Here is a 23,862-nt window from a genome sequence, read left to right on the forward strand (position 1 = left end):
GGATGACCAGAAACATTATGTAAAGCAAGCAGGAAAGAACTCGAGCATGGAATTGGAAGGGCCAAAAGGAGCTATGAAATAGCATTGTAAATTGGAAAAAAGAAAATCCCAAGGCTGTATATAGGTGTATTAAAAACGAGAGAGTAACCATGAAGATTTTAGGACCATTCAAGGATAAAAGGGGGAATTTATACCTGGAGTATCTAAGCAAGGTACAAGGTGAGTTTTTTTTGCATCTACATTCACCAATAAGAAGGAAATAGCAGACAGTGAGGCCAGAGTGGGGAATCCTAATATACCAGGGTAGTTTGAGATTAAGTAAGAGTTGGCATGGGCTCTGCGTGAGGCCAGTTCATTGGCTATATGTAAGAGGGAGTTAGATGTGGCCCTTGTGGCTAGAGGGGTCAGAGGGTATGGAGAGAAGGCAGGTACAGGATACTGAGTTGGATGATCAGCCATGATCATATTGAATGGCGGTGCAGGCTCGAAGGGCCGAATGGCCTACTCCTGCACCTATTTTCTATGTTCTATGTTTCTATGAAGGTGGATCAAGGTGTTGATAGGGCCCATCCCAAGTTATTGAGAGACAGTTAGCAGGGTAAGGTTTTTACCCCATGGTTGATGCCTGGAACACAATGCCAGGGATGATGATGGAGGCAGATACAATGGTGATACAATTTTCAAGGTAGGCACATGGATATGCAGGTAATGGAGAGACACGGAACAAATGCAGACAGAGGAGATTGGTTTAATTTGGCATTGTATGCAGCATAGACATTGTGAGCTGAAGGACCTGTTCCTGCTCTGTGCTGTTCTATGTTCAGTGGGTGGGGCTCAGCTGTTGGTCAGAGGCAATGTCTGGGGGCTGCTATAAAATGAGGCTTTCCTGGCCTTTTTGACTGTGCCTGATCCTTGGATGCACATGATAAAGTTGATCTTTCCAGTATTGGTACAACTCTGGACTGTCCCCATAGTGCAACACCAGAAGTCTAGATACAGGAGAATTACAGACCAGTTAGCCTGACTTCGTGGTGGGAAAGATGCTAGAGTCAATTATTAAGGAGGTAATAATGGGGCATTTGGATAGCAGTAAAAGGATTAGTCCAAGTCAACATGGATTTATGAAAGGGAAATCATGCTTGACTTTTTGAAGATGTAACAGGTAAAATGGATGAAGGGGAGCCAGTGGATGCAGTGTATCTAGACTTTCAGAAAGCCTTTGATAAGGTCCCGCACGGGAAACTGGTGACTAAAATTAGAGCACATGGTATTGGGGGTACGGTGTTGACATGGATAGAAAATTGGTTGGCAGACAGGAAGCAAAGTGTAGGAGTGAACGGGTCCTTTTCAGAATGGCAGGCAGTGGCAAATGGAGTGCCTCAAGGCTCGGTGTTGGGCCGCCACTGTTTACCATACATATTAATGATTTGGAAGAGGGAATTAGGAGCAACACTAGCAAGTTTGCGGATGACACAAAGCTGGGTGGCAGTGTGAACTGTGAAGAGGATGTTACAAAGTTGCAGGGTGACCTGGACAGGTTGAGTTAGTGGGCAGAAGCGTGGCAGATGCAGTATAATATAGATAAATGTGAGGTTATTCACTTTGGCGGCAAAAACAAGGGGGCAGATTATTATCTCAATGGCGTTAGGTTAGGTGAGGGGGAGGTGCAGCGAGACCTGGGTGTCCTTGTACACCAGTCACTGAAAGTTGGCATGCAGGTACAGAAGGCAGTGAAGCTAATGGAATGTTGGCCTTCATAACAAGAGGATTTCAGTATAGGAGTAAAGAGATTCTTCTGCAGTTGTAAGACCACATCTGGTAAGACCACATCTGGAGTATTGTGTACAGTTTTGGTCTCCTAATTTGAGGAAGGACATCCTTGTGATTGAGGCAGTGCAGCGTAGGTTCACGAGATTGATCCCTGGGATGGCGGGACTGTCATATGAGGAAAGATTGAAAAGACTAAGCTTGTATTCACTGGAGTTTAGAAGGATGAGGGGATATCTTATAGAAACATATAAAATTATAAAAGGACTGGATAAGCTAGATGCAGGAAAAATGTTCCCAATGTTGGGCGAGTCTAGAATCAGGGGCCACAGTCTTAGAATAAAGGGGAGGCCATTTAAGACTGAGGTGAGAAAAAACTTTTCACGCAGAGAGTTGTGAATTCGTGGAATTCCCTGCCACAGAGGGCAGTGGAGGCTAAATTTAAGAGAGAGTTAGATAGAGCTCTAGGGGCTAGTGGTATCAAGGGATATGGGGAGAAAGCAGGCAGGGGTTATTGATTGGGGACGATCAGCCATGATCACAATGAATGGCGGTGCTGGCTCGAAGGGCCGAATGGCATCCTCCTGCACCTATTTTTTATGTTTCTTTGTTTCCAAGTACTGGAGGGACTCAGGCTGTGGACCAGCATCTGTAGAAAGAGAAACCTGTCAATGTCAGGGACCCCTGTTCAGAACATGTTTTCTTGATATGAGTAAGCACAACTGTGTTATCTGCCTGTGGGGAAAGGGTCACACTGTGGCACCTCACACCATAAGAACAAGGTTTGTAAACAAGGAGGACAACGACCTAAATAACATCCCCACATCCCACCAGGATCAAATCCCAGAGAGATGGTGAGTTTGCTTGAGGACATCAGGTGGTTGTCAGGAGATGTGTAAAATTTGGCTGATAATAATGAACGACATTTCACACGTTGCTTTCACAGCCCCGAAAAGAGCCGTCTGTACCACGTGGGGAAGAGGACATTTCAAAACGTTCGATAATTTCATGTATGACTTTTACAAAACTTGCAACTATATTTTTGTCAGTGAATGCACAGATCACTTCCCAGATTTCAGCATTCAGCTTCGAAGGGAGAGCAACGGGGATATAAAAAGACTGCTGATTCAATTGTACAGCACCATGGTCACAGTGGAACTGGGCAAAATCACAGTCAACAGTCAGCTGTGAGTACCTGTCAGCTTCTTCACTGCACATCCTTCACAGCAACCGCCGCTCCACCGCTGTAGGCCACGTCCCGTCCCGTCCACATGCTCCAGCTTCGTTCGACACCCGCCCCTGCCGCCTCCATTACCGTTCGGCCTCCTCCGTCCCCTTCCAGCTTTGCGGCCGAGCCGAATGAGCTGCGGGCGGGTTCGACCGCACGCAGAACCTTCGGGAACTTTCCGGCTGGCATCCAGATCGCAGCGCTTCGATAAGGCCTCCGGCCGCGTTCCCGGTCCGCAGCCGCGGGGCCCGGAGCGAAGCGTTCAAAATGTCGAGGATGTTAATGTACGTCAAAACATTTCTGATCGTCTCACTCTCAGTTAATGTGAACGACTGTTCCCATCAGTAGTACCTTAAGGCCCTGTCCCACTTACGTGTCCTTGGCACGCAAATTACGCGACCTCGTCGTTGCGTTGAGGCGCACGGGCATCGTGTGGCCGCGCGGGGGCCGGTCCCACTGAGAAACGCGGAGGGGTACGGAGATTCAGATTCAGCCAGTGTTTGTCACCTCCACTTTGACTTGCGGCCACAGCTTTAACTTCTCAGGCTGTTGAATTACAGGCTAGTTCCAAGTGAAATATTGCACTGTGATAACAACACAATCTGATACAGTGGGAGGGAGAGGTTCAGTCGTAGTAGGTTCAATCATAGTCAGAGAATCATTGTCATACAGCATGGCAACAGGCCCTTCGGCCCAACGACCACACCAACCAAGATGCCCCATCTCCACTAGTCCCACCTGCCCGCATTTGTCATATCCCTCTCAACTTTTCCTATTCTTTTAATATCTTTTAAATACTGTTATAGTACCTACCTCATCTACCTCCAATGGCATTCCATATCATTCCAATATAATTCCCTATACCTGTGTGAAAAAGTTGCCCTTCTGGTTCCTATTAAATCCTGGTTCTTGATTTCCCTACTATGGGTAAAAGACTGTATTTACCATTTCCATTTCCCTCATTATTTTATACACCTCGCTAAGATCACTGCTCATCCTACTTCACTCCTTGGAATATAGACCTATCCTGCCCATATCTCCCTGCAACTCAGCCCCTCAAGTACTGGCAACATGCTTGTAAATCATCAATTCTCTCTTTGCAACTTAAATTGTTTTTCCTTGTGGCAGGGTGAGCTAAACAGAACACAATACTCCAAATGTGGCCTCTTGTACAACTGTAACATAACATCCCAATTTCTATACTCAAAGCCCTGACTGATGAAGGCCATTGTGTCGAAAACCTCCTTGACCACCCCATCAACCTGTGACGCCACTTTCAAGGAACTATGTACCTGCACTTCTACGTCCCTCTGCTCTACAACGCTCCCCAGAGCCCTGCCATTCACTGTGAAGGTCCTGCCCTGGTTTGACTTCCCAAAAATGCAACACCTCGCCCTTACCTGTATTAAACTCCTTCAACCATTTCTCAGCCCACTTGCCTGAGTGCAGTTAGATGGAGGCTCAGTTGGAGGGGGGAGGTTCAATCAGAGGGAGAGCATGATTTGACGGTTTAGCTTATTATTGTCAGAATTGTATAGAAAAGACTATACATAAATGAATTTTAGCCGCCCACAATGCATAGATAAAGGATAAAGGGTACAAAATGTATTAGTTATTATTAATTATTGGTTAGTTATCAGTTTAGTTTATTGTCATGTGTACCGAGGTACAGTGAAACACTTTTGTTGCGCGCTAACAAGTCAGCAGAAAGATTATTCATTATTATAATCGAGCCATCCACAGTGTACTGATACATAATAAAGGGAATAATGTTTAGTGCAGATAAAAGTCCAGTAAAGTCCAATTAAAAGTAGTCTGAGGGTCTTCTACGAGGTAGATAGTAGATCAGGACCAATCTCTAATTGTTGATGGAATGGTTCAGTTGCCTAATAACAGTTGGGAAGAAACTTGCTGAATTTGGAGTTATGGGTTTTCCAACTTCTGTACCTCTGGCCAGATGGGAGAGGGGAGAAGAGGGAGTGACTGGGGCGAGACAAGTCCTTGATTATCCTGGTTGCCTTGCTGAGGCAGTGTGAAGTATAGATAGAGTCAATATAAGGGAGGGTGGTTTGTGTGATGGTCTGTGCTACGTCCACAACTGCAATTTCTTGCGGTCTTGGATGTAGCTGTTCCCAGACCAGGCTGTGATGCATCCATGATCGAATACATTAAATGGCGTATCTGTAGAAGTTGGTGAGGATCGATGGGGACATGTCCAACTATCTTAGCCTTCTAAGAGGTCGAAACATAAAGAGTTCCACAGTTGCTGATGAAACTAAAGTAAGTGGACTGCTGGATTATATTCAAGAGAGAGTTAGATATAGCTCTTATGGCGAACGGAATCAAGGGATACGGGGAGAAAGCAGGAACGTGGTACTGATGTTTGATATTCAGCCATGATCATATTGAATGTCAGTGCTGGCTCGAAGGGCTGAATGGCCTACTCCTTCACCTAATGTCTATGTTTCTAGTGGTGATGAGGATGCAAAGAGACTTCAAGACCAACGATAGGATCAGTGGTATTAATAAGACGAGATCATTGGGCTTATGGTATCCACACCAGGATGCTTGCAAGCCACCCACTCACTCCCCAGTCCCATCTAGATGTTCCATCAAAGCCTTCATTACCACATATATATCTGAATGAAAATCTTCACAAAATCTGTTCTGCCACATACACATGCAAGTTCTTTTTGCTCCTGCAATCTCTTCAGAATTATATTCTTTATTCCCTTTTGCTTCATCTAATTTTTCCAGCCTCATCATCCGCAGTCCTTCAACTACCATTTTTCTACATTAAACCTCATCTGCCACATGTCTGCCCATTCCACCAGCATCTCTGTGTCCTGCTGCAATTTTTCATTGCCCTCAGCACAGTTGAATAACGATGTCGACTTTTATGTAATCTCCAAATGTGGAAGTTAAGTGAGTACAGTGAACAACATGCTGGAAGGAGCACCATGTCGGACAATATGAGGGAGAAAATAGCAGGGACTTGTGCTAAACTATGAGAGACTGAGAAATGTTGATGTTCACAGGGACCCAGGGAAACCTCATGCAGAAGCTTGGGTGCAGCAGCCAGTTCAGAAGGCAAATGACTACGTTGATCTTTGTTGCAAGAGAATGAGTGTGGATTGAAGATGCCTTCCTATAATTGTTGCCGAGTGTACCTGGAGTTAGACACAAAATGCTGGAGTAACTCAGTGGGACAGGCAGCATCTCTGGAGAGAAGGAATGGGTGATGATTCAGGTCGACACCCTTCTACAACTTGGAGTACTTGGAGTACAGTGGAGTAAGTGCAGCATAGGTTGACTAGACAGTTTCCTGGATACAGACAATGAGGAACGATTGAGTTCTGTATTTCCCAGAGTTTAGAACAACGTGAAGAGATCTCATTAACGTTCCACAACTCCGGCTGAAAGTGCGAAACCGGTGTTCACAGATTCAAAATGAGGCTTAGCTCGGTACCGACGGGTGAACTGTCTGCTTGCACAACAATACCAACAAAGAGGGCCATACCAGAGTAAGATCGACGCTGGCCATCCTGCTAGAGGTGAGCCTGAGGCATTGGCCTGTCCAGTCTACAAGAATCACAGAACAGTGGGAGGCTTGTAAGTCGCAAAAGATAAACTGGAGTAAGTATTGAAGAACTTTGTTATTGGATGTTGTTAACTGCTGTTTTTATTTGCCAGGAATATTCAATTGCCTTACAATTCAAATGGAATAAATATTCAGCCATTTGGGAACCTTGTCAGACTGTTGGCTAAACAGCAGGGGCTTGATATCATTGTTGTCTGGAACAATGAAGACTACCTGATGGTTGGTATCTTTCATCTTCCTATTTCAAAGCTTATTTTTGAAATTTGGATTACTATTTCAAATCTTCTTCTTTTACCACAATATAACCAGTGGCGAAAACGGTGTGAGCAGAATATTTCTTGAATCTCTCAGTACAGGGCATAACTGATTCAGGACATCATGGCATAGTGATGCCGCGGTAGAGTTTCTGCCTTTCAGCAATTACAGCGCCAGAGACCCGGGTTCGATCCTGACTACAAGTGCACTCTGTACGGAGTTTATATGGTCTCCCCGTGACCACGTGGGTTTTCTCCAAAATCTTCAGTTTCCTCCCACACACCAAAGACGTCCAGATTTGTAGGTTAATTGGCTTGATATAAATATAAAATTGGCCATAGTCGCTGGTCGGTGCGGACCCAGTGGGCCGAAGGGCCCGTTTCTGCGCTGTACCTCTAAACAAAACAAAAAAAACATCAGTATTCACCTCCCTGAACTCACTATCTTCCATGACCTTCTCCACAGTAAACACAAACAAAAAGTATTAACTTCGTACCCATTATAGATATCCACACTGATACTTCAGGAAACCCACTCTCTCCTTTGTTATCCTTCAGCTCTTAATATACCTGTAGAATATTTTAGGATCCTCATTTACCTTATCTGCCAAGAATGTTGCATGTTCCCCGTCTCCCTAATCCTGCCAGACTCACCCTTTACTCTGACAGTAACATATTGCCTCTGACCTCTCCCTATCTCACTTTGTAAAAGTCTCCTGCATGCCAGATGTCCCTTTACCTGCAAACAACCATTTCCAATCTTCTTCTCAATTACCTTTTGGATATCCAATAGCTTACTTCCACTCACTCTTTGCCTGTCCTACTGGTTACATTGTCACGGAAGTCTAGTGTTTTTGATCGGTACTTTTACTTCATAAACAATCTAGAAGATAGAACAGTACAGCACAAGAACAGGCCCTTCAGCCCATAATGTCTATGTCAAGCATAATGCCAAGACCATAATTTATCCACCTGCACATAACTCATATCCTGCCACTCCCCGCATATCCATGCACCTATCCAAAAGTCTTTTAAATACCACTAATGTATCTGTTTCAACCCAACCCCAGGCAACTCGTTCCAGGCGGTGTAAAGAAAGACTGGCCTTGCATAAGTGGTGACAGTATCTCCATTGGCAGAACATAAGATGTACTGTGTCTACCATTGAAGATAGACACAAAATGCTGGACTAACTCAGCAAGAGACCCTTCTTCGACCGGAAAAGTAATCTATTCCTTGTATCCAGAGATGCTGCCTGAGTTACTCCAGAATTTTGTGTCTATCTTCAATTAGGTAGATGGGAGGTCAGCTGATGATAGGATGGCTCAGTTGCCTCATTTTCCATCACACAAGGGTACATAATTTTGAAAATGCATACCTCCAAATTCAGGGCGAGATTCGTTCCAGCTATTACCAGAGAAGAAGGAGTGACTGGGGTGAGACTGGTCCTTGATTATGTTGGTAGCCTTGCTAAGGCATCGTGAAGTGTAGATGGAGTCAATGGAAGGGAAGTTGGTTTGTGTGATGGTCTGAGCTACAATCACAATCTGCAATTTATTGAGGTCTTGACTGGAGCTGTTCCCAAACTATCCTGTGATGCATCCTGATGAAATGCTTTCTACGGTGTATCTGTAGAGGTTGGTGAAGTTTGTTGGGGACACGACAAACTTCCCAAACCTTCAAAGGAAGTAGAGGCATTAGTGTGCTTTCATGGCCATTGCGTTGATGTGGCTGGCCCAGGACTAATTGCTGGTGATGTTTATTCTGATGAACTTGAAGCTTTTGACCATCTCTCCTATAGCGGCATCAATGCGACATTTCGTTTGGACCTCAAGGGGTCCAAATGACAATAAATTGAATTGTATTGTATACCAGGGTGTGTGTATCGTTTCAGTTCCTAAAGTCAATCCCGATCTCCTTTATTTTGCTGCATTGTGGAAGAGGTTTTAGTCTGGGCACCTGGTTATGGATGTAGGAAAGAAGCTGATCCTGAACCAGGTGGTGTGGGATTTCAGTGTACAATACCTCCAACCTGATGGGAGCAGTGAGACAAGGGCATGGTGAGGATCCTCAATGATAGATGCCTCCTTCTTGAGACAACACCTCATGGGAATGCTTTCAATCGTGGGGAGGGCTTTGCGTGTGATGGACCGAACCAAATCCACCACTCTCTGCAGCCTTTTACATTTTGCGTTCATTGGGATTGCTGTATCAGGCCATGATGCAACTAGTCAGAGCACCTTCTACAGTACATCTGTTTGGCATGGTAGCTTTCATTGTGAAAGGTTTGAGTATTAAAGGTGGGACATCATGCTAGTCGTACAAGTCATTGGTGAGGCCACATTTGGAGTTCTGTGTGCAGTTCTAGTCATCCAGCCATTGGAAGAATGTTATTGTTGAAAAGGGTGCAGAAGAGATTCACCAGGATGTTACCGAGACTTGCAGGCTTTAGATATAGGGAGAAAGTGATAGGACTTTATAATTTGGCACGTGGGAGACTGAGAGGTGAGCTTATTGAAGTATACAAAATCATGAGGGGTTAAATGAACACTCAATGTTTTTTGCAGGTAAGAAGACCGCAAAAATCGTGGGAGTAGACTAAAGATGAGAGGAGCGAGATTTAAAAGGGCCCTCGGGGGCAATTCTTTCACTCAGATGGTATTCACTTACCTGGAATGAGCTGCCAGAGCAACCTGCAGAAACAGATACAATTCCAACTTTCATAAGACACTTAGATAGATATTTGGATAGGCAGGATTTGGGGGGATAGGGGCCAAATGGAGGCCAATGGGACTTGCCCAGGACGCCAACCAAAATGGACACGTTGGGCCATAGGTCCTGTTTCCATTCGATATAGTTCTATGACTCAATGACTGTAAATACAGGCTTGTAAATAGGAAATACATTGAAATTGAAATAATTGAAATAATTTAATTGCCACACAACCAAGGTCGGTGGTATTTGGGTTGCCAGCAGCGGTACAGTAATAAAGAACACAACCACAATAAAAATTTTACACAAACATCCACCACAGCATTCATCACTGTGGTGGAAGGCACAGAGCTTGGCCAGTCCTCCTCCATTTTCCCCCGTGGTCGGGACCACCACCCTCCACAGCCGTTGCTGCGGGCGTCCAGATGGTAAGGGACAAAGTCAAAGTCAAGGTGAGTCCAGGATCGGCTCTTCCCAACCAGAGACCGCGGCTTCAGGCTGAAGCTCCGGGCGCGTCTCCGGGAAAGTCCGCGCCGATCCTTGCTGTTAGGCCACGGGGGAGGCGACCTGAAAAAATCGCCTCTCCATGGAAGAGGCGGCCAAAACGGTTTCCCCCTCACCCCCCCACACCACCCCCCACACATAACACACAAAGAAACAATAAAAACAGATTTTTAAACATACTTTTAAACATGAATATAAAGCAGTGTATCTACTTCATTGCACTATTTCCTGAATGATTGTTTTTCCTTTCAAGGTTGAGCTGGGAGACAAATACCTAAATAAAACTTGTGGTCTGTGCGGGGACTTTAACAAATCTCCGAAATACAAGGAGTTCCTATACGAAGGTAAGACATAACCGTCTTCTTGTGGGAGCAGAGTTACTTAGCATTTCAGCAGAAAAACAAATGGCTGGAGGAGCTCAGCAGGCCAGGCCGCATCTGTGGAGGGAAATGAACATCCATATTTTAACATTGGGACACTTGTTCAGACTGTCGCAGAACAGTGTCTGTCCATTTTCTTCCACAGATTCTGCCTGACCTGCTAAGTTCTTCCAGCAATTTGTTTTGTTGCTCAAAATTCCAGTATTGGTAGTTGTTAGTGTCTCCTTAAGGGGCTGTCCCACTGCGGCAATCTAATCTGCGAGTTTAGAAGAGTTTGCCCTCGACTCAAACTCGCAGCATGGTCGACACGTGGTCCTATGAGGTCACTGGAACTCTCCTTCATGGTCGAGGGAAGTTCCCGCATACTCGCGGCCTCAGCTAGGTCGAGGAAAAGTTTTCAGCACGTTGAAAAATTTTCCGCGAGTAAAAATTAGTTGCCATGGTTCTTTTGAACTCGTAGTGCAGTTGGGTGGGGTCGCTATGTAGTTACAGGCAGTCGAGGGCAGCTGTAGGCAATCTCCTTCGCTGACCGGTCATTTTTATTGGCTCATTGGAGTTTTCAGGACCAAGGAAATCGGACCGGTAATGCCCGGCAAACTTTATTAAACGTTGTCTGACTTCTTAAAAGTATCTCCATTCCTTCTACCCCCCTTCTACCCCCTTCTACCCCCTTCTCCCCCCTTCCCCCCTTCCCTCCCCTCCTCTCCCCTCCTCTCCCCTCCTCTCCCCTCCTCTCCCCTCCTCTCCCCTCCTCTCCCCTCCTCTCCCCTCCTCTCCCCTCCTCTCCCCTTCTCTCACCTTCTCCCACCTTCTCCCACCTTCTCCCCCCTTCTCCCACCTTCTCTCCCCTTCTCCCCCCCTTCTCCCCCCCTTCTCTCCCCTTCTCTTCCCTTCTCTCCCCCTCTCTTCCCTATTCTCTCTCCCCCCCCCACCCGCGCACTCTGAAGGACTTACCGTACACTGTGCAGCCGTCCTTTACCTTCCTCTTCATCGCAGGTGTGAATTTCAGACAACGCTCCCCTGCTTTCCCTGGCTCCCGCCTTTGCGATGTGTTTGTGTGTGTGTGTGCGGTTGGTCGATCAAGCTCGAGGTTTCATCGCTGACGATCGATCCAGCTCGAGGTTTTCCAGGCGAGTACCCTCGAGCTTGAAGGTCGAAGGCACTCGCTGTAAAGTCGCGTCAGTGGGACAGGCCCTTTAATCTTCCAGTTGGCTAAAATGCATCTAGTCATATTTGATCATGTAATGTTAACTAATTAACTGTTGGTTAGGACTTAATATGTTTAACACCCTATCTCTCAATAGAAGAATGCCACTTGCATCTTGGAAGCACCTACCCTCCCAAGACAGTGCTTATCTCAGTGATGTCTCCCTCGAGAGTCAGTGAGGAAACCACACTTGTGCACATCAGCTCAATGATGTGGAGGGAACGGATTTCCGCTGCACTATCTGATTGTTATACTGTATTTTAACTCTTGGATAGTGAAGTGCAAGGTTTAAGAGCTGAGTTTAGCACCTGAAAGGTTAACTCTGTTTCTCTCTTTTTATGGGTTATTATTCTTGACTTAATAGGTGTTTTTTCTTTGTATTTTGTATTGACGAGTCTTAAAGCCAAGATAAAAGAGGATAAAATAGAATTTCATACTTTGGGAGAAAGTGGTGATGCTATTAGTTTTTGAGAGGAAGGGAAGGGGCATCTGGAAATAGTTTGGCACCATAACATTAGGTTATAATGCTGAGTTCATAATAAATTTAGGGATGTAAATAGCAGGGCCTGAGCTATAGAGAGAGGTTGAGCAGGCTAGGACTCTATTCCTTGGAGCGCAGGGCGATGATCTTATAAAGGTGTACAAAATCTTGAGAGGAATAGATTGGTTGGACGCACAGAGTCTCTTGACCATTGTAGGGGAATCGAGAATCAGAGGACATAGGCTTAAGGTGAAGGGGGAAGGATTTAATATGAACCTGAGGGGTAACTTTTTCACGCAAAGGGCGGTAGGTGTATGGAACGTGCTGCCGGAGGAGGTAGTTGAGGCAGGCACTATTGCAACATTTAAGAAACATTTAGACAGGTTTAGAGGGATATGGGCCAAACACAGGCAGGTGGGACTAATGTAGATGGGACAAGTTGGATCAAAGTGCCTGTTTCTACGCTGTTAGACTCCATTACGCGATGACTCTATGACAGTGTGTTAACATTATTAAAGTCAGCTAAATTAGGCCTGAGACAATTTTGCTCTTTGATTAGGTCATGCGATTAGCCCAATATATTTCGCTTCATTCTATAAGTTGGATGATCCTTTGGAAAACTGCGTACAAGTGGACAATGAGAGTGAAGAGGGGCAACTTCCAAACTATGTGAGTATGACAGTTGCCGATCATCCTTCATTTTCTTGGATTCTACATGATTGCTTTCCCTTACTTCTCATTATGATGCTTGCTGAATTGTTAACTAACTTTCAATGGTTCAATAATTATTTTATTGTCACATGTACCAAAGGTACAGTGAAGTACATGTTTTGCATATAGATCAGTGTGATTATTGCCATAAATAAAGTACTAGGGGTGCCGGAGGAGGGAGATGGCGCCCTGCCGGCAGTCTGTTCGTATTTTGCATCCTTTTTGTTATTTTTAGCGTTTGTTTAAAGTTTGTTTTAATGTTCTTCTGTTTGTTTTATGTGGGGGTCGGAGGAAACTTTTTTTCTTCAGGTTCTTACCTTCCCGGAGAGGTGATCAAGTTTCGGATCACATTCTCCGGGCTCTGCAGCCTACCATCGCTGGAGCTGGAAGTCGCCTCGGACTGTCGTGAGCCCCACCGCGGGGCGTGGACTTACCATCGGAACGGATCCCTTGCCTGGGATCGCTCCCACCGCGGACTGCGGACTTACCATCAAGGGGTCACAGTCTCGGGAGAGGCAAGTCGGGAGCTCCAACGCTGCAGAAGGTTCGTCCAGCCCCGACGCGAGGTTCGATCATCCGGCGTGGGGGAGCTGACAACCCCCCGATGCGGGAGCTGAACGCCTCGACGCGGAGGGCCCGAACGCCGCCGGTTACGGGACTAAAGACCGTCGTGTCAACGGGGGGGCTCGAGGCCCCCGACCAAGGAAGAACAACAAGGGAAGGACTTGGAACTTTATTTTCGCCTTCCATCACAGTGAGGAATGTGTAGGAGTCACTGTGATGGATGTTTATGTTAAAATGTGTTTTTTGAGTGTTGCTTTTTTAAATTGTATGATGGACCTGGCCAGTGAATTTCACTACACCAATTGGTGCATGTGACAATAAATGAACTTATGGACATAAAACCAATCCCCGATTAAGTCCCCCCTGCATGGAAACAGCCCACTGAGCCCACATGCAATAGTAGCCAGATTTTTGTGCCAATTTTGAAACTAGGTAAATGTGTAGCTGCTTGCAGTGTAACAGCTGCTGCTTGCTGCTGTTGGCACTGACGATGGCTGCCACGGTGTACTGCTCCTTGCTGTTTTCTATATGTTTGTTCGTTTGTGTCGTCTGTGAAAACCATACAAAGATTACTTTCACGAGAGAGGTACTGATAAACATCGGACATACAGTACCTCCAAACATCGTTCCGGATTTCTCTCACTCACTGGATTATTTGGACATACTCGTCGGAGGAGCTGTCACGGTCTTGAGACGGAGGAGGTCCCGTGGGAAGTGCTCTGGAGCACTCACCCGACTCCGGCGAAGAGGATCACGCACACCACTCCTGAGCATATTCCTGGCTAACGTGCGTTCTCTCAATAACAAAGTGGACAAACTGCAACTCCTGCGCAGGATAAACAAGGACTTCTCTCGAGCCGCTGCCGTGGCTTCACCCGAGACCTGGCTGTGTGAGTTGACCCCAGACAGCGCACTGCAACTGGCTAGCTCACAACTTCACAGATCGCTCCGAATGTGGTGGCAGCGGGGAAATCAAGAGGCAGTAGTATGCTTCTATACCAACCAGGACTGGTGCAGCGACATCACAGTACTGTCAAATTTCTGCTCTCCCAACCTAGATTCCTTCTTTAAAAAATTGCAAACCCTTCTACTCTCTGCAGGTTGGACAAGCAGAAACGTAACCCTGGTAATCCCTCCCCCCCTTCCCAACTAACACAACCAGACCCCAGTCTACAAAGAATGGACCCTTCTGCACCCACTGCTCCCCATTCACCACTTCAAACCTACATAAAGCAAGACCCCAGTCTGAAAAGACTGGACCCTTTCCCACCTACCCCTCTCCAATCACCACTTCACACCCAATTACCCACACCCTCTGTGCTGCACAACATCACTTCTCCATCATCAACAATAAAAATAGAGGAGGTGGAGAGGCTTTTCAGAAGACAGAAAATCCGGAAATCTCCAGGACCGGGCAATGTTTCCCCCTCTACTCTCAAGCTCTGTGCCGAACAACTGACACCGGTCTACACAGATATTTCCAACCAGTCCCTGCAAACCTGTTCTGTCCCTGCCTGCTTCAAAGTCTCCACTATTGTCCCAGTACCCAAAAAGGCAAGGATTACTGGTCTTAACGACTACAGGCCTGTCGCACTGACCTCTGTAGTCATGAAGATCCTTGAAAGACTTGTGCTGGCCAAGCTGAAAAATATCACGAACCCCCTGCTGACCCTCTACAGTTTGCATATCGGGCCAATAGATGATGCAGTCAACCTGGGCCTGCACTTTATCCTCCAGCACCTAGACCGCCAGGGGACCTATGCAAGGATTTTGTTTGTTGATTTTAGCTCTGCATTCAACACCATTGTGCCAGAGCTACTACGCTCCAAACTTTCCGAGGTGACTGTGCCTGAACCCCTCTGTCGGTGGATCACCAGCTTCCTGACAGACAGGAAGCAGCATGTGAGGCTGGGAAAGCACATCTCGGACCCGCAAACACTCAGCATAGGAGCACCGCAAGGCTGTGTACCCTCACCTTTCCTCTACTCTCTACACCAACGACTGCACCTCCGCAGACACCTCTGTCAAGCTGCTCAAGTTTGCGGATGACACAACCCTGATTGGACCGATCCAGGATGGGGAGGAATCTGTTTACAGACAGGAAGTGTCATAGCTGGCGTCCTGGTGCCATCGCAACAACCTAGAGCTCAATGCTCTTAAGACAGTGGAATTGATTGTAGACTTTAGGAGAGCTCCTCCTCCCCTCACCCCACTCACCATCAACAACACCACAGTCACATCTATGGAGTTTTTTAAGTTCCTGGGAACCATCATCTCCAAGAACCTTAAGTGGGGGGCTACCATCGACTCCACAGTCAAAAAGGCACAACAGAGGATGTACTTCCTGCGGCAGCTGAGGAAGCACAATCTACCACAGGCAATGATGTTCCAATTCTATACGGCCATCATAGAATCTGTCCTCACCTTCTCCATCATGGTCTGGTTTGGCTCAGCCACCAAGCACGACACCTGGAGGCTGCAGCGAATTGTCCGATCAGCAGAGAAGGTTATTGGCTGCAACCTTCCCTCCCTTGACGAACTGTACACTGCAAGGGCCAGGAAGTGAGTGGATATGATCATCTCTCACCCCTATCACCCTGGCCACAAACTCTTTGAATCACTTCCCTCTGGAAGGCGACTCTGGACTGTCAAAGCTGTCACAGCCAGACATGAAAACAGCTTTTTTCCACGAGTAGTTGCTCTACTCAACAGCCAAAGTCTGTAGCCTCCCTTTGCTCTGGTATTTTATTTAATTCACATGTTTAATCAATAATGTTTTATTATTAATGTTTTATGTATCATTCTTAACTGTCACTGTATGTCATGTTGTCACTTGCGTGCGGAGCACCAGGGCAAATTCTTGCATGTGAATACTTGGCCAATAAACTCATTCATTCATTCATTCATTCACTCATTCATTCCACCTTCCAAGCTGAAGCTGGACATAAAGACCCATTGCAGCCATCACCTCATTTGGTTCACCAGTGAGCCCCGTCTTCTCCGGGCCTTCAGCCTTCATGCTCCTGGTGGGGGGGGGGGGGGGAAGCATGGAAGGTTAAACTCCCTGGTTCTCCCACTGGCCCTTTGTCCAGTGTCTGCTGGTGTTGCCGACTTTCTCTCCTCCTTCGGTTTCCCGGTCTTCGAGGGTGAGCGGGAGATGAGCCTTGTACCCATTCTAGGTGTGCTCCCCTGGTTCTGCGGCCAGCTGCCTTTCGGGGTTTGGCAACCGTCCACACTGCTCTCCGACAGCTTGTGTCCGTCGTTGCCTCAGTTCTTCAGGGTTGAGCAGGGCCGAGTTCGGTGACGGCTATCTTCGATAGGATGGTTTTATGGCATCCGGTGGTGCAGCCCACTGATCTTACCAGCTTTTACCTTAGTTTTCTTTCCCATAGCTTTCACCAGTTGGCGGGCTTGACCTTGATGAGGTGGGATGTAAAGTATTGAGGTCGTAATAATGGGCATGAATGACTGAAGATTGTTAAATATTTTGCAATATTTAACATAAACCAAAAAAATAAAGAGAATACTCAGCCAGTCAGGCAGATCGGTGAAAGTGAAATTCCAACATCAGTGGTGGTTTCTGAGGGGATTCAGAGCATTTGAAAGACAAGGAATGATTCGAGATAGTCAGCATGACTTTGTGCACGGGAAAGTGAGTCTCCTAAATTTATTGGTGTTGTTTTGCAGAGGTGACTGAGAAGATTGACAAGGGCAGGGTGGTAGACTTGTCTAAATGGACTTTAGTAAGATGTTTGACAAGGGCTGGGATGATAAACTGTTCTACATGGTTAGATGGTGAGATGCCATGGGATCAAATATGAGTGAGCTAATCAGATTACAAAATTGGTTTGCTGGTGGGAATCAGAGGTTGGGAACGAAGAATTGTTTCTCAGATAGGAGGCTGATGAGCAGCGGATCGTTGATGGCTTCACAGGTGTTTGTCATGTACATTAATGATTTGAACGAGAATGTAATTGGTAAGATTAGTAAGTGTTGCAGGTGATACTAATGTTGGTGCCACAGTGGACAGTGAAGAAGGTTATCTCGATTACACGTGGATTTAGATCATCTGGAAAAGTGGGCCAAGGAATGGCAGACATAACCAAATGCACACAAGTGCAAAGTGTTGTATTTTGGTTAGTTGAACATGGGCAGAACTTACACAGTGAACAGCAGGATACTGGAGAGCTGTGTAGAACAGAGACTTTGAAGTACATTATCTCCTGAGAGTGGCGACACAGGGTGGTGAAGAATATATTTGGCATGCTTGCCTACATTGCTCAGAGCATTATGTTAGCTTTAGCAATTTCTCCAGGTTATAGACAAAGCTCTGAGAGCTCACATGGACCACACTGCTTGGCTTTTTCTTGACTCATGGAAAGGTCATCAATCCACATGGATTCGGGACTCCAACTCTTTCTCTGATACATTGACAACAGTATTGGGGCCTTTCCTGTACCCACACAGAACTAAAAAATGTCACCACTTTTGTTGCCAATTTCCACCCGGCCCTTGTATTTACCAACTCCATCATTGACAATTCCCTTCCCCTGCCGGACACACACTGATCAGTGGGTGACCACCTGCCTCACAAACTCACATAGGCTTGTTGAGAGCACGCGAGCAGTTGCATCATTTAGGAAATAGTGAGAGGAGCTTTTGCATCGGCAAGAGATGGAAGTCTACAGACCAACTGCTGGTAAACGAGACTGGTAAAGATGGACTTGGTCAACTTAGGGGGGAGTGGGAGCTGTTTCTGTGCTGTGTGACACTTCCCCAGACACGGTAAATGCAAGGGTGATCCTGACCTGAGGTTTCTCACAGATCATACTATTGACATGTGCAGACTGGGAGTGAACAGAGTAAATGTGGGGGCATTGAGGCTTCAGTGAGGGTGATTTCAGGATAAGGTTTGGTCTGTCACTTTGTTTGTTTCAGAGTGCAACTTACCAGAAGTAAGGTGGGATGTAAGCTAGTGCAGTGGAGAGCTCGAACTGTGGGATGTGGGAACTCAGGAAGACACCCAGTGCCACTGTGGACGATATCTGCAGAATATATGGGATGTTGGATTTTAATATGGGCAGGGCCTACACAGTGAATGGTAGTGCTCCAGGAAGTGTTGTAGAACAGAGGGACCTAGAAGTGCAGGTTCCCTTGAACATGTGGTGTCACAGGTAGATGGGGTGGTCAAAAAGGCTTTAGGCACATTGGCCTTCATCAGTCAGTTTATTCGGTATAGAAGTTGGGAGGTCATGCTGCAGTTATGTAATATATTGGTGAGGTCACAGTTATAGTGTTGTGTTCAGTTCTGGGCACCGTTATAGGAAAGATGTCAAGTTGGAAAGGAGGCAGAGAAAATTTACAAGGATGTTTCCAGGACTTGAGGGCCTAAGCTATAGAGAGAGGTTGAACAAGCTGGAGTGCAAGAGGATGAAGGGTGATGTTATCGAGGTGTAAAAAATTATGAGGAGAATAGATCGGGAAGATGCACACAATCTGATGCGCAGAGTGGGGGAATCGATGACCAGAGGCCATAGGTTTAAGGTGAAGGGGGAAATATTTATAGCAATCTGAGGGGTAACTTTTTCACACAAGGGAACAATGATGGGTGTATTCAATGAGCTGCCAGAGGAGGTAGTTGAGGCAGGGACTATTGCAACATTTAAGAAGCAATTAGGTACATGGATAGGATGGGTTCAGAGGGGTATGGGGCAAATGCAGGCAAGTGGGACTAATGTAGATGGGACATGTAGGTCAGTGTGGGCAAGTTGGGTCAAAGGATCTGTTTCTATACTACATGACCCTATGCCTCAATGACATTAAGAACTTGGACAGGTTGAGAGAGTGGGCAAAGAAGTGCCAGATGGAATACTATGTAACAATGTGCATGATCAGGCACTTTGGCAGTAGGAATAAAAGTGTTGACTATTTTCCCTTTGGGGATAATGGAAGGCCTGGATAGAGCAGATGTGAAGAGGATGTTCCAGTAGTGGGTGAATCTATTACCAGAGGAAACTCTTTTATTACCAGAATAAAAATACATACCTTTAGAAAGGAAATGAGGAAGAATTTCTTTAGCCAAAGTGTGGTCAATCTGTGGAGATTATGGGTATAGGTGGCTGTGGAGGCCAAGTCTGGAGATTTTTTAAGTGGGGATTGACATGTTCTTGATTAGTTTAGTTTAGAGATACAGTGCAGAAACATGCCCTTCAGCCCACCAGGTCCGCGCCGACCAGCGATCCCCGCACATTAACACTATCCCACGAGGGACAATTTTTACATTTACCAAGCCAATTAACCTACAAACCTGTACATCTTTGGAGTGTGGGAGGAAACCGAAAATCTTGGAGAAAACCCACGCAGGTCACGGGGAGAACATACAAACTCCGTACAGACAGCACCCGTAGTCGGGATCAAACCCCTGTGCCACTGTGACTGCCCTTAGTAGGGGTGTCAATGGTAATGGGAGAAGGCAGGTGAATGAGGTTGAGAGGGAAAGATAGATCAGCCATGATTGAATGGTGGAGTAGACTTGATGGGCTGAATGGCCTAATTCTGCACCTTTGACTGATGAACACAAACTTGTCGGGTCATCTCAGAGTGGGCTAAATAAAGCGGCACAAACATTTCTTGTATCGTGTTTTTGCGCACTAAAATGCGCAACTTACATGAAGTTCGGTCACGTTGACTCAATCTCAGCTTCACAAAGTGCCATATCCTTACTCATGCTGAAGAGCATCATTTGTTATTTGAATTAATAAACCTCTTTCGTGCGGCCACCAAACCAGAACGTGCAAAACTACTTACTCATTTAGCTGCATCTACGTACCTGAGGGTGCAGATGTTACACCAGAAAACCAGGCACCTGCAACAAATATTTTCAATCTCCACCTGTGGAGTGTTAATAGAGGAGGGCCCAGATCTGTCAAAGGACAATACGTCTTGAAAATAAGAACATGAGAAATAATACATAGAGTCATATCATCATGCAGAATGTAGACTGGGCCTTTGGCCCAATTTGTCCATGCCGGTCACTATGCCCCAACTAACCCACTCCCATTTGCCTGCATTTGACCCATATTTCCTTATACCTTTGATTTCCAAATGCACTTGTCCAAATATCTATTAAATATTGTTATTGTACCTGCCACTTCCACTGGTAGCTCATTCTATATATGTACTGTCCTCTGTCTGAAAAGTTTGTCCCATGTGTTCCTGTTATATCATTCCCCTCTTACCTTAAACGTGTGACCATACTACTTCAATTCCAAACCCTAGAAAAATCATTGTATGATCTTACAGAGGTTTAATTTTTTTAGTTTAGAGATACAGCGCGGAAACAGGCCCTTCGGCCCACCGAGTCCGCACCGACCAGTGATCCCCACACATTAACACTGTCCCACACACACTAGGGACAATTTACATTTATACCAAGCCAATTAACCTGTAAACCTGTATGTCTTTGGAGTGTGTGAGGAAACTGAAGATCTCGGAGAAAACCCTCACGGTCATGGGGAGAACATATAAACTCGGTACAGGCAGATCCCGATTCTCTGGCGCTGTAAGTGCTGTAAGGCAGCAACTCTACTGCTGCGCCACCGTGCCAATGTATCAAATCATGAGGGGATTAGATAATGTGAATGCACAGATCCCTCTTCAACACAATCATATGATACAACACATCAAAACATAATCAGAAATTACACTATATCAAATAATCATTATAGTACAACAGTGCATTCATTATTTACAATACTCTCAACCCCACGCGGTGACCAGCGCCCACGGAAGGCCTCCAGAGTCCCCGTGGACACTGCGTGTTCCCTCTCCAGGGACACACATGCACGGACGTAGGCCCGAAAGAGGGGCAGGCAACCGACTCTAGCCTGACCATCGACCGCCCACTGCCTGGACCCGCGAATGGCCATCTTGGCCAGGCCCAGGAGCAAACCGACACGTAAGTCCCACCCCCCCACTCGGTTCTCCCCACTCCCTGCCTTATGTCCAAACACTAGAATCGTAGGACTAAAATGCAACCAGAACTTGAGGAACAACCCCTTCAGATATTGGTACAGGGGCAGTAGCCTCTCACACTCCATATAAGCATGGAACACGGTCTCTTCCTCGCCGCAGAAAATACAGGCGGCGGACGAGCCCGTGAACCGACCCTGTGGACACTCTCCACCTTTCTCTCTCTCCCTCTCTCTCTCTTTCTCTCGCTCTCTCCCTCTCTCTCCCTCGATGGCAGCTTCTTTGGCAATCTCTCCTTATGCTGTGGTTACCGTTGACAACGTCCCATTGTGATGTCATTGTGGCACTCGGCAGCTAGAGAGCTCATTGTGATTGGTGCCATGTGATTGGTGCCATGTGATTGGCATTGTGACATCATCACTGGAAGTTGCTGGAAAAAGGCTCTCTGTGAGAAGCTGCGGTTACCGTTGGCAATGTCCCATTGTGATGTCATTTGTAAATGAGATCCATTGTGATTGGACGTCTGTGAGATGGCATTGTGACATCATCACTGGAAGCTGCTGGAAAAAAGCTCTCAGAAGCGTATTTATTTATTTTTTTAACTTTAATCATGAATAACTTGTGAAATATTGGATGAAATTTTTAGTGATCCTGAGTACGGCATGGACGGGAAAAATGTGAGTTAGAATATGTAAGGATTTAAGCGCTAGTGCGTAGTGTTTTGTGGAAGATACAAAACATTCATCCACGCACACTTACATACATGCACGCACACACACAAGATGAGACTATTGTACAGAGAGTGGTGCGGTAATTTGGTATCTTTTGCCAGGCGTGATAGTGGAAGCAGATGCATTGTGGTGTTCAAGAGGTTTTTAAATAGAAATACAAACATGTAGGAAATCGAGGAATATTGTTCACAATTTTCTAACAGGATCCCATCACTAGCCACATCTCCCCATCTCCATCCCTTTCCACTTTCCGCAGAGACCGTTCCTTCCGACAACTCCCTGGTCAACTCGTCCCTTCCCACCCAAACCACCCCCTCCCCAGGTACTTTCCCCAGCAACTGCTGGAGATGCAACATCTGTCTTTATACCTCCCCCCTTGACTCCAAACAAGGACCCTGACTGTCTTTTCAGGTGAGGCAGAGGCTCACCATAAACTCCTCCAACCTCATCTGCTGTATCCGCTGTTCCAGGTATGGACACCTGTACATCTGCAAGACCCCTAGTTCTTGATTACTTACTCTTGGTAAAATAATTTGGTGCATCTACCCTATCTATTCCCCTCATGGTATAATACACATCTATAAGATCACCCCTCATCTTCCTGCACTCCACTGAATAAAGTCCAAGCCTGCTCAACCGTTCCCCATAGCTCAGGCCCCAAGTCCTGGCATCATCCCCATAAATCTTCTCTGCACTCTTTCCACCTTAATAACATCCTTCCTATAGCAGGCTGACCAAAACTGAACACAATACTCCAAATGCAGCCTCACCACATATCCTGTCTGGTGAAGACCAATGTACCAAAAACCTCCTTGACCACCCGATTTACCTCCGATATTACTTTCAAGGAACTGTGTACCTACAATATACGATCCCTCTGCTCTATGACACTCCCCAGGGTCCTGCCATTCACTGTGAAGGTCCTGCCCCAGTTTGACTCCAAATTGCAACACCATTGCACTAAGCTCCATCAACCATTCCTCAGCACACCTGCCCAACTGATCAAGATCCTTATGTAATTGTTGATAACTGTCTGCTGTCTACAACACTTTAGTGTCGTCTGCAACTTACTCATCATGCCTTGTACGTTCTCATCCAAATCATTCAAATAAACCACAATCAGAAATAAGCCCAGCACTGTCACAGGCCTCTAGTCTGAAAAATAACCTATCATCACCCTCTACTTTCTTTCTCTCCCTGGATCCCTTATGGTCTTACTTTCCAGAGCAGCCGACCATATGCAACCTGAACAATAGCCTTGCTGGTTCAAATATATAATGACTACGACTTTGCCCTCATTAACCTTTTGGCTATGTCTTCAAAATACTTAATCAGATTCATAAGACATGAATGCCCGTGCATAAAACCATGTGGAGTTTCCTTAATTAAAACCTGTCTCTCCAAATGCTTCTGGATCTAATCCCTCAGACTCCTCTCAAAGTCTTGTGTATTATTCAGGTCACTCTGCTGTAGGAAGGATGCAATTAAACTGGAGAGGCAGCAAAAGTCAAGCCTGGAGAGTTGAGCGATGAGAGACTGGATCAGATGGGACATTGTTTTCCTTGGAGGGTAGCAGGCTGAGAGGTGACTTTATAAAGGAAATAGATAAGGTGGATGGCCACACTCTTTTCCCCAGGGTTACGAAGTCTATAACTAGAGAACATAGGTTCAAGGTGAGAGCAGAATGATTTAAAAGGGTAGACACAAACGTCACCCATTCCTTCTATGCGAAGTAAAGTCACCCATTCGTT

General features: G+C 46.1%; 1 protein-coding gene across 1 annotated transcript in view; it reads left to right on the top strand.

The window, feature by feature from the left end:
* The first annotated feature begins 2,719 nt into the window (after positions 1-2,719).
* Positions 2,720-23,862, top strand: part of LOC116984419 (mucin-6-like) — a 126,043-nt gene continuing 104,900 nt past the window's right edge. The window contains exons 1-4 of the mRNA XM_033038571.1: positions 2,720-2,954; positions 6,689-6,815; positions 10,320-10,410; positions 12,694-12,803. Of these exons, the coding sequence (XP_032894462.1) occupies positions 2,776-2,954; positions 6,689-6,815; positions 10,320-10,410; positions 12,694-12,803 (507 nt within the window). The 5' untranslated portion in view covers positions 2,720-2,775. The remainder of the gene's footprint in view (positions 2,955-6,688; positions 6,816-10,319; positions 10,411-12,693; positions 12,804-23,862) is intronic.

The sequence above is a fragment of the Amblyraja radiata genome, chromosome 20 (genome assembly GCF_010909765.2).
Source record: "Amblyraja radiata isolate CabotCenter1 chromosome 20, sAmbRad1.1.pri, whole genome shotgun sequence".
NCBI classification, from domain to species: domain Eukaryota; kingdom Metazoa; phylum Chordata; class Chondrichthyes; order Rajiformes; family Rajidae; genus Amblyraja; species Amblyraja radiata.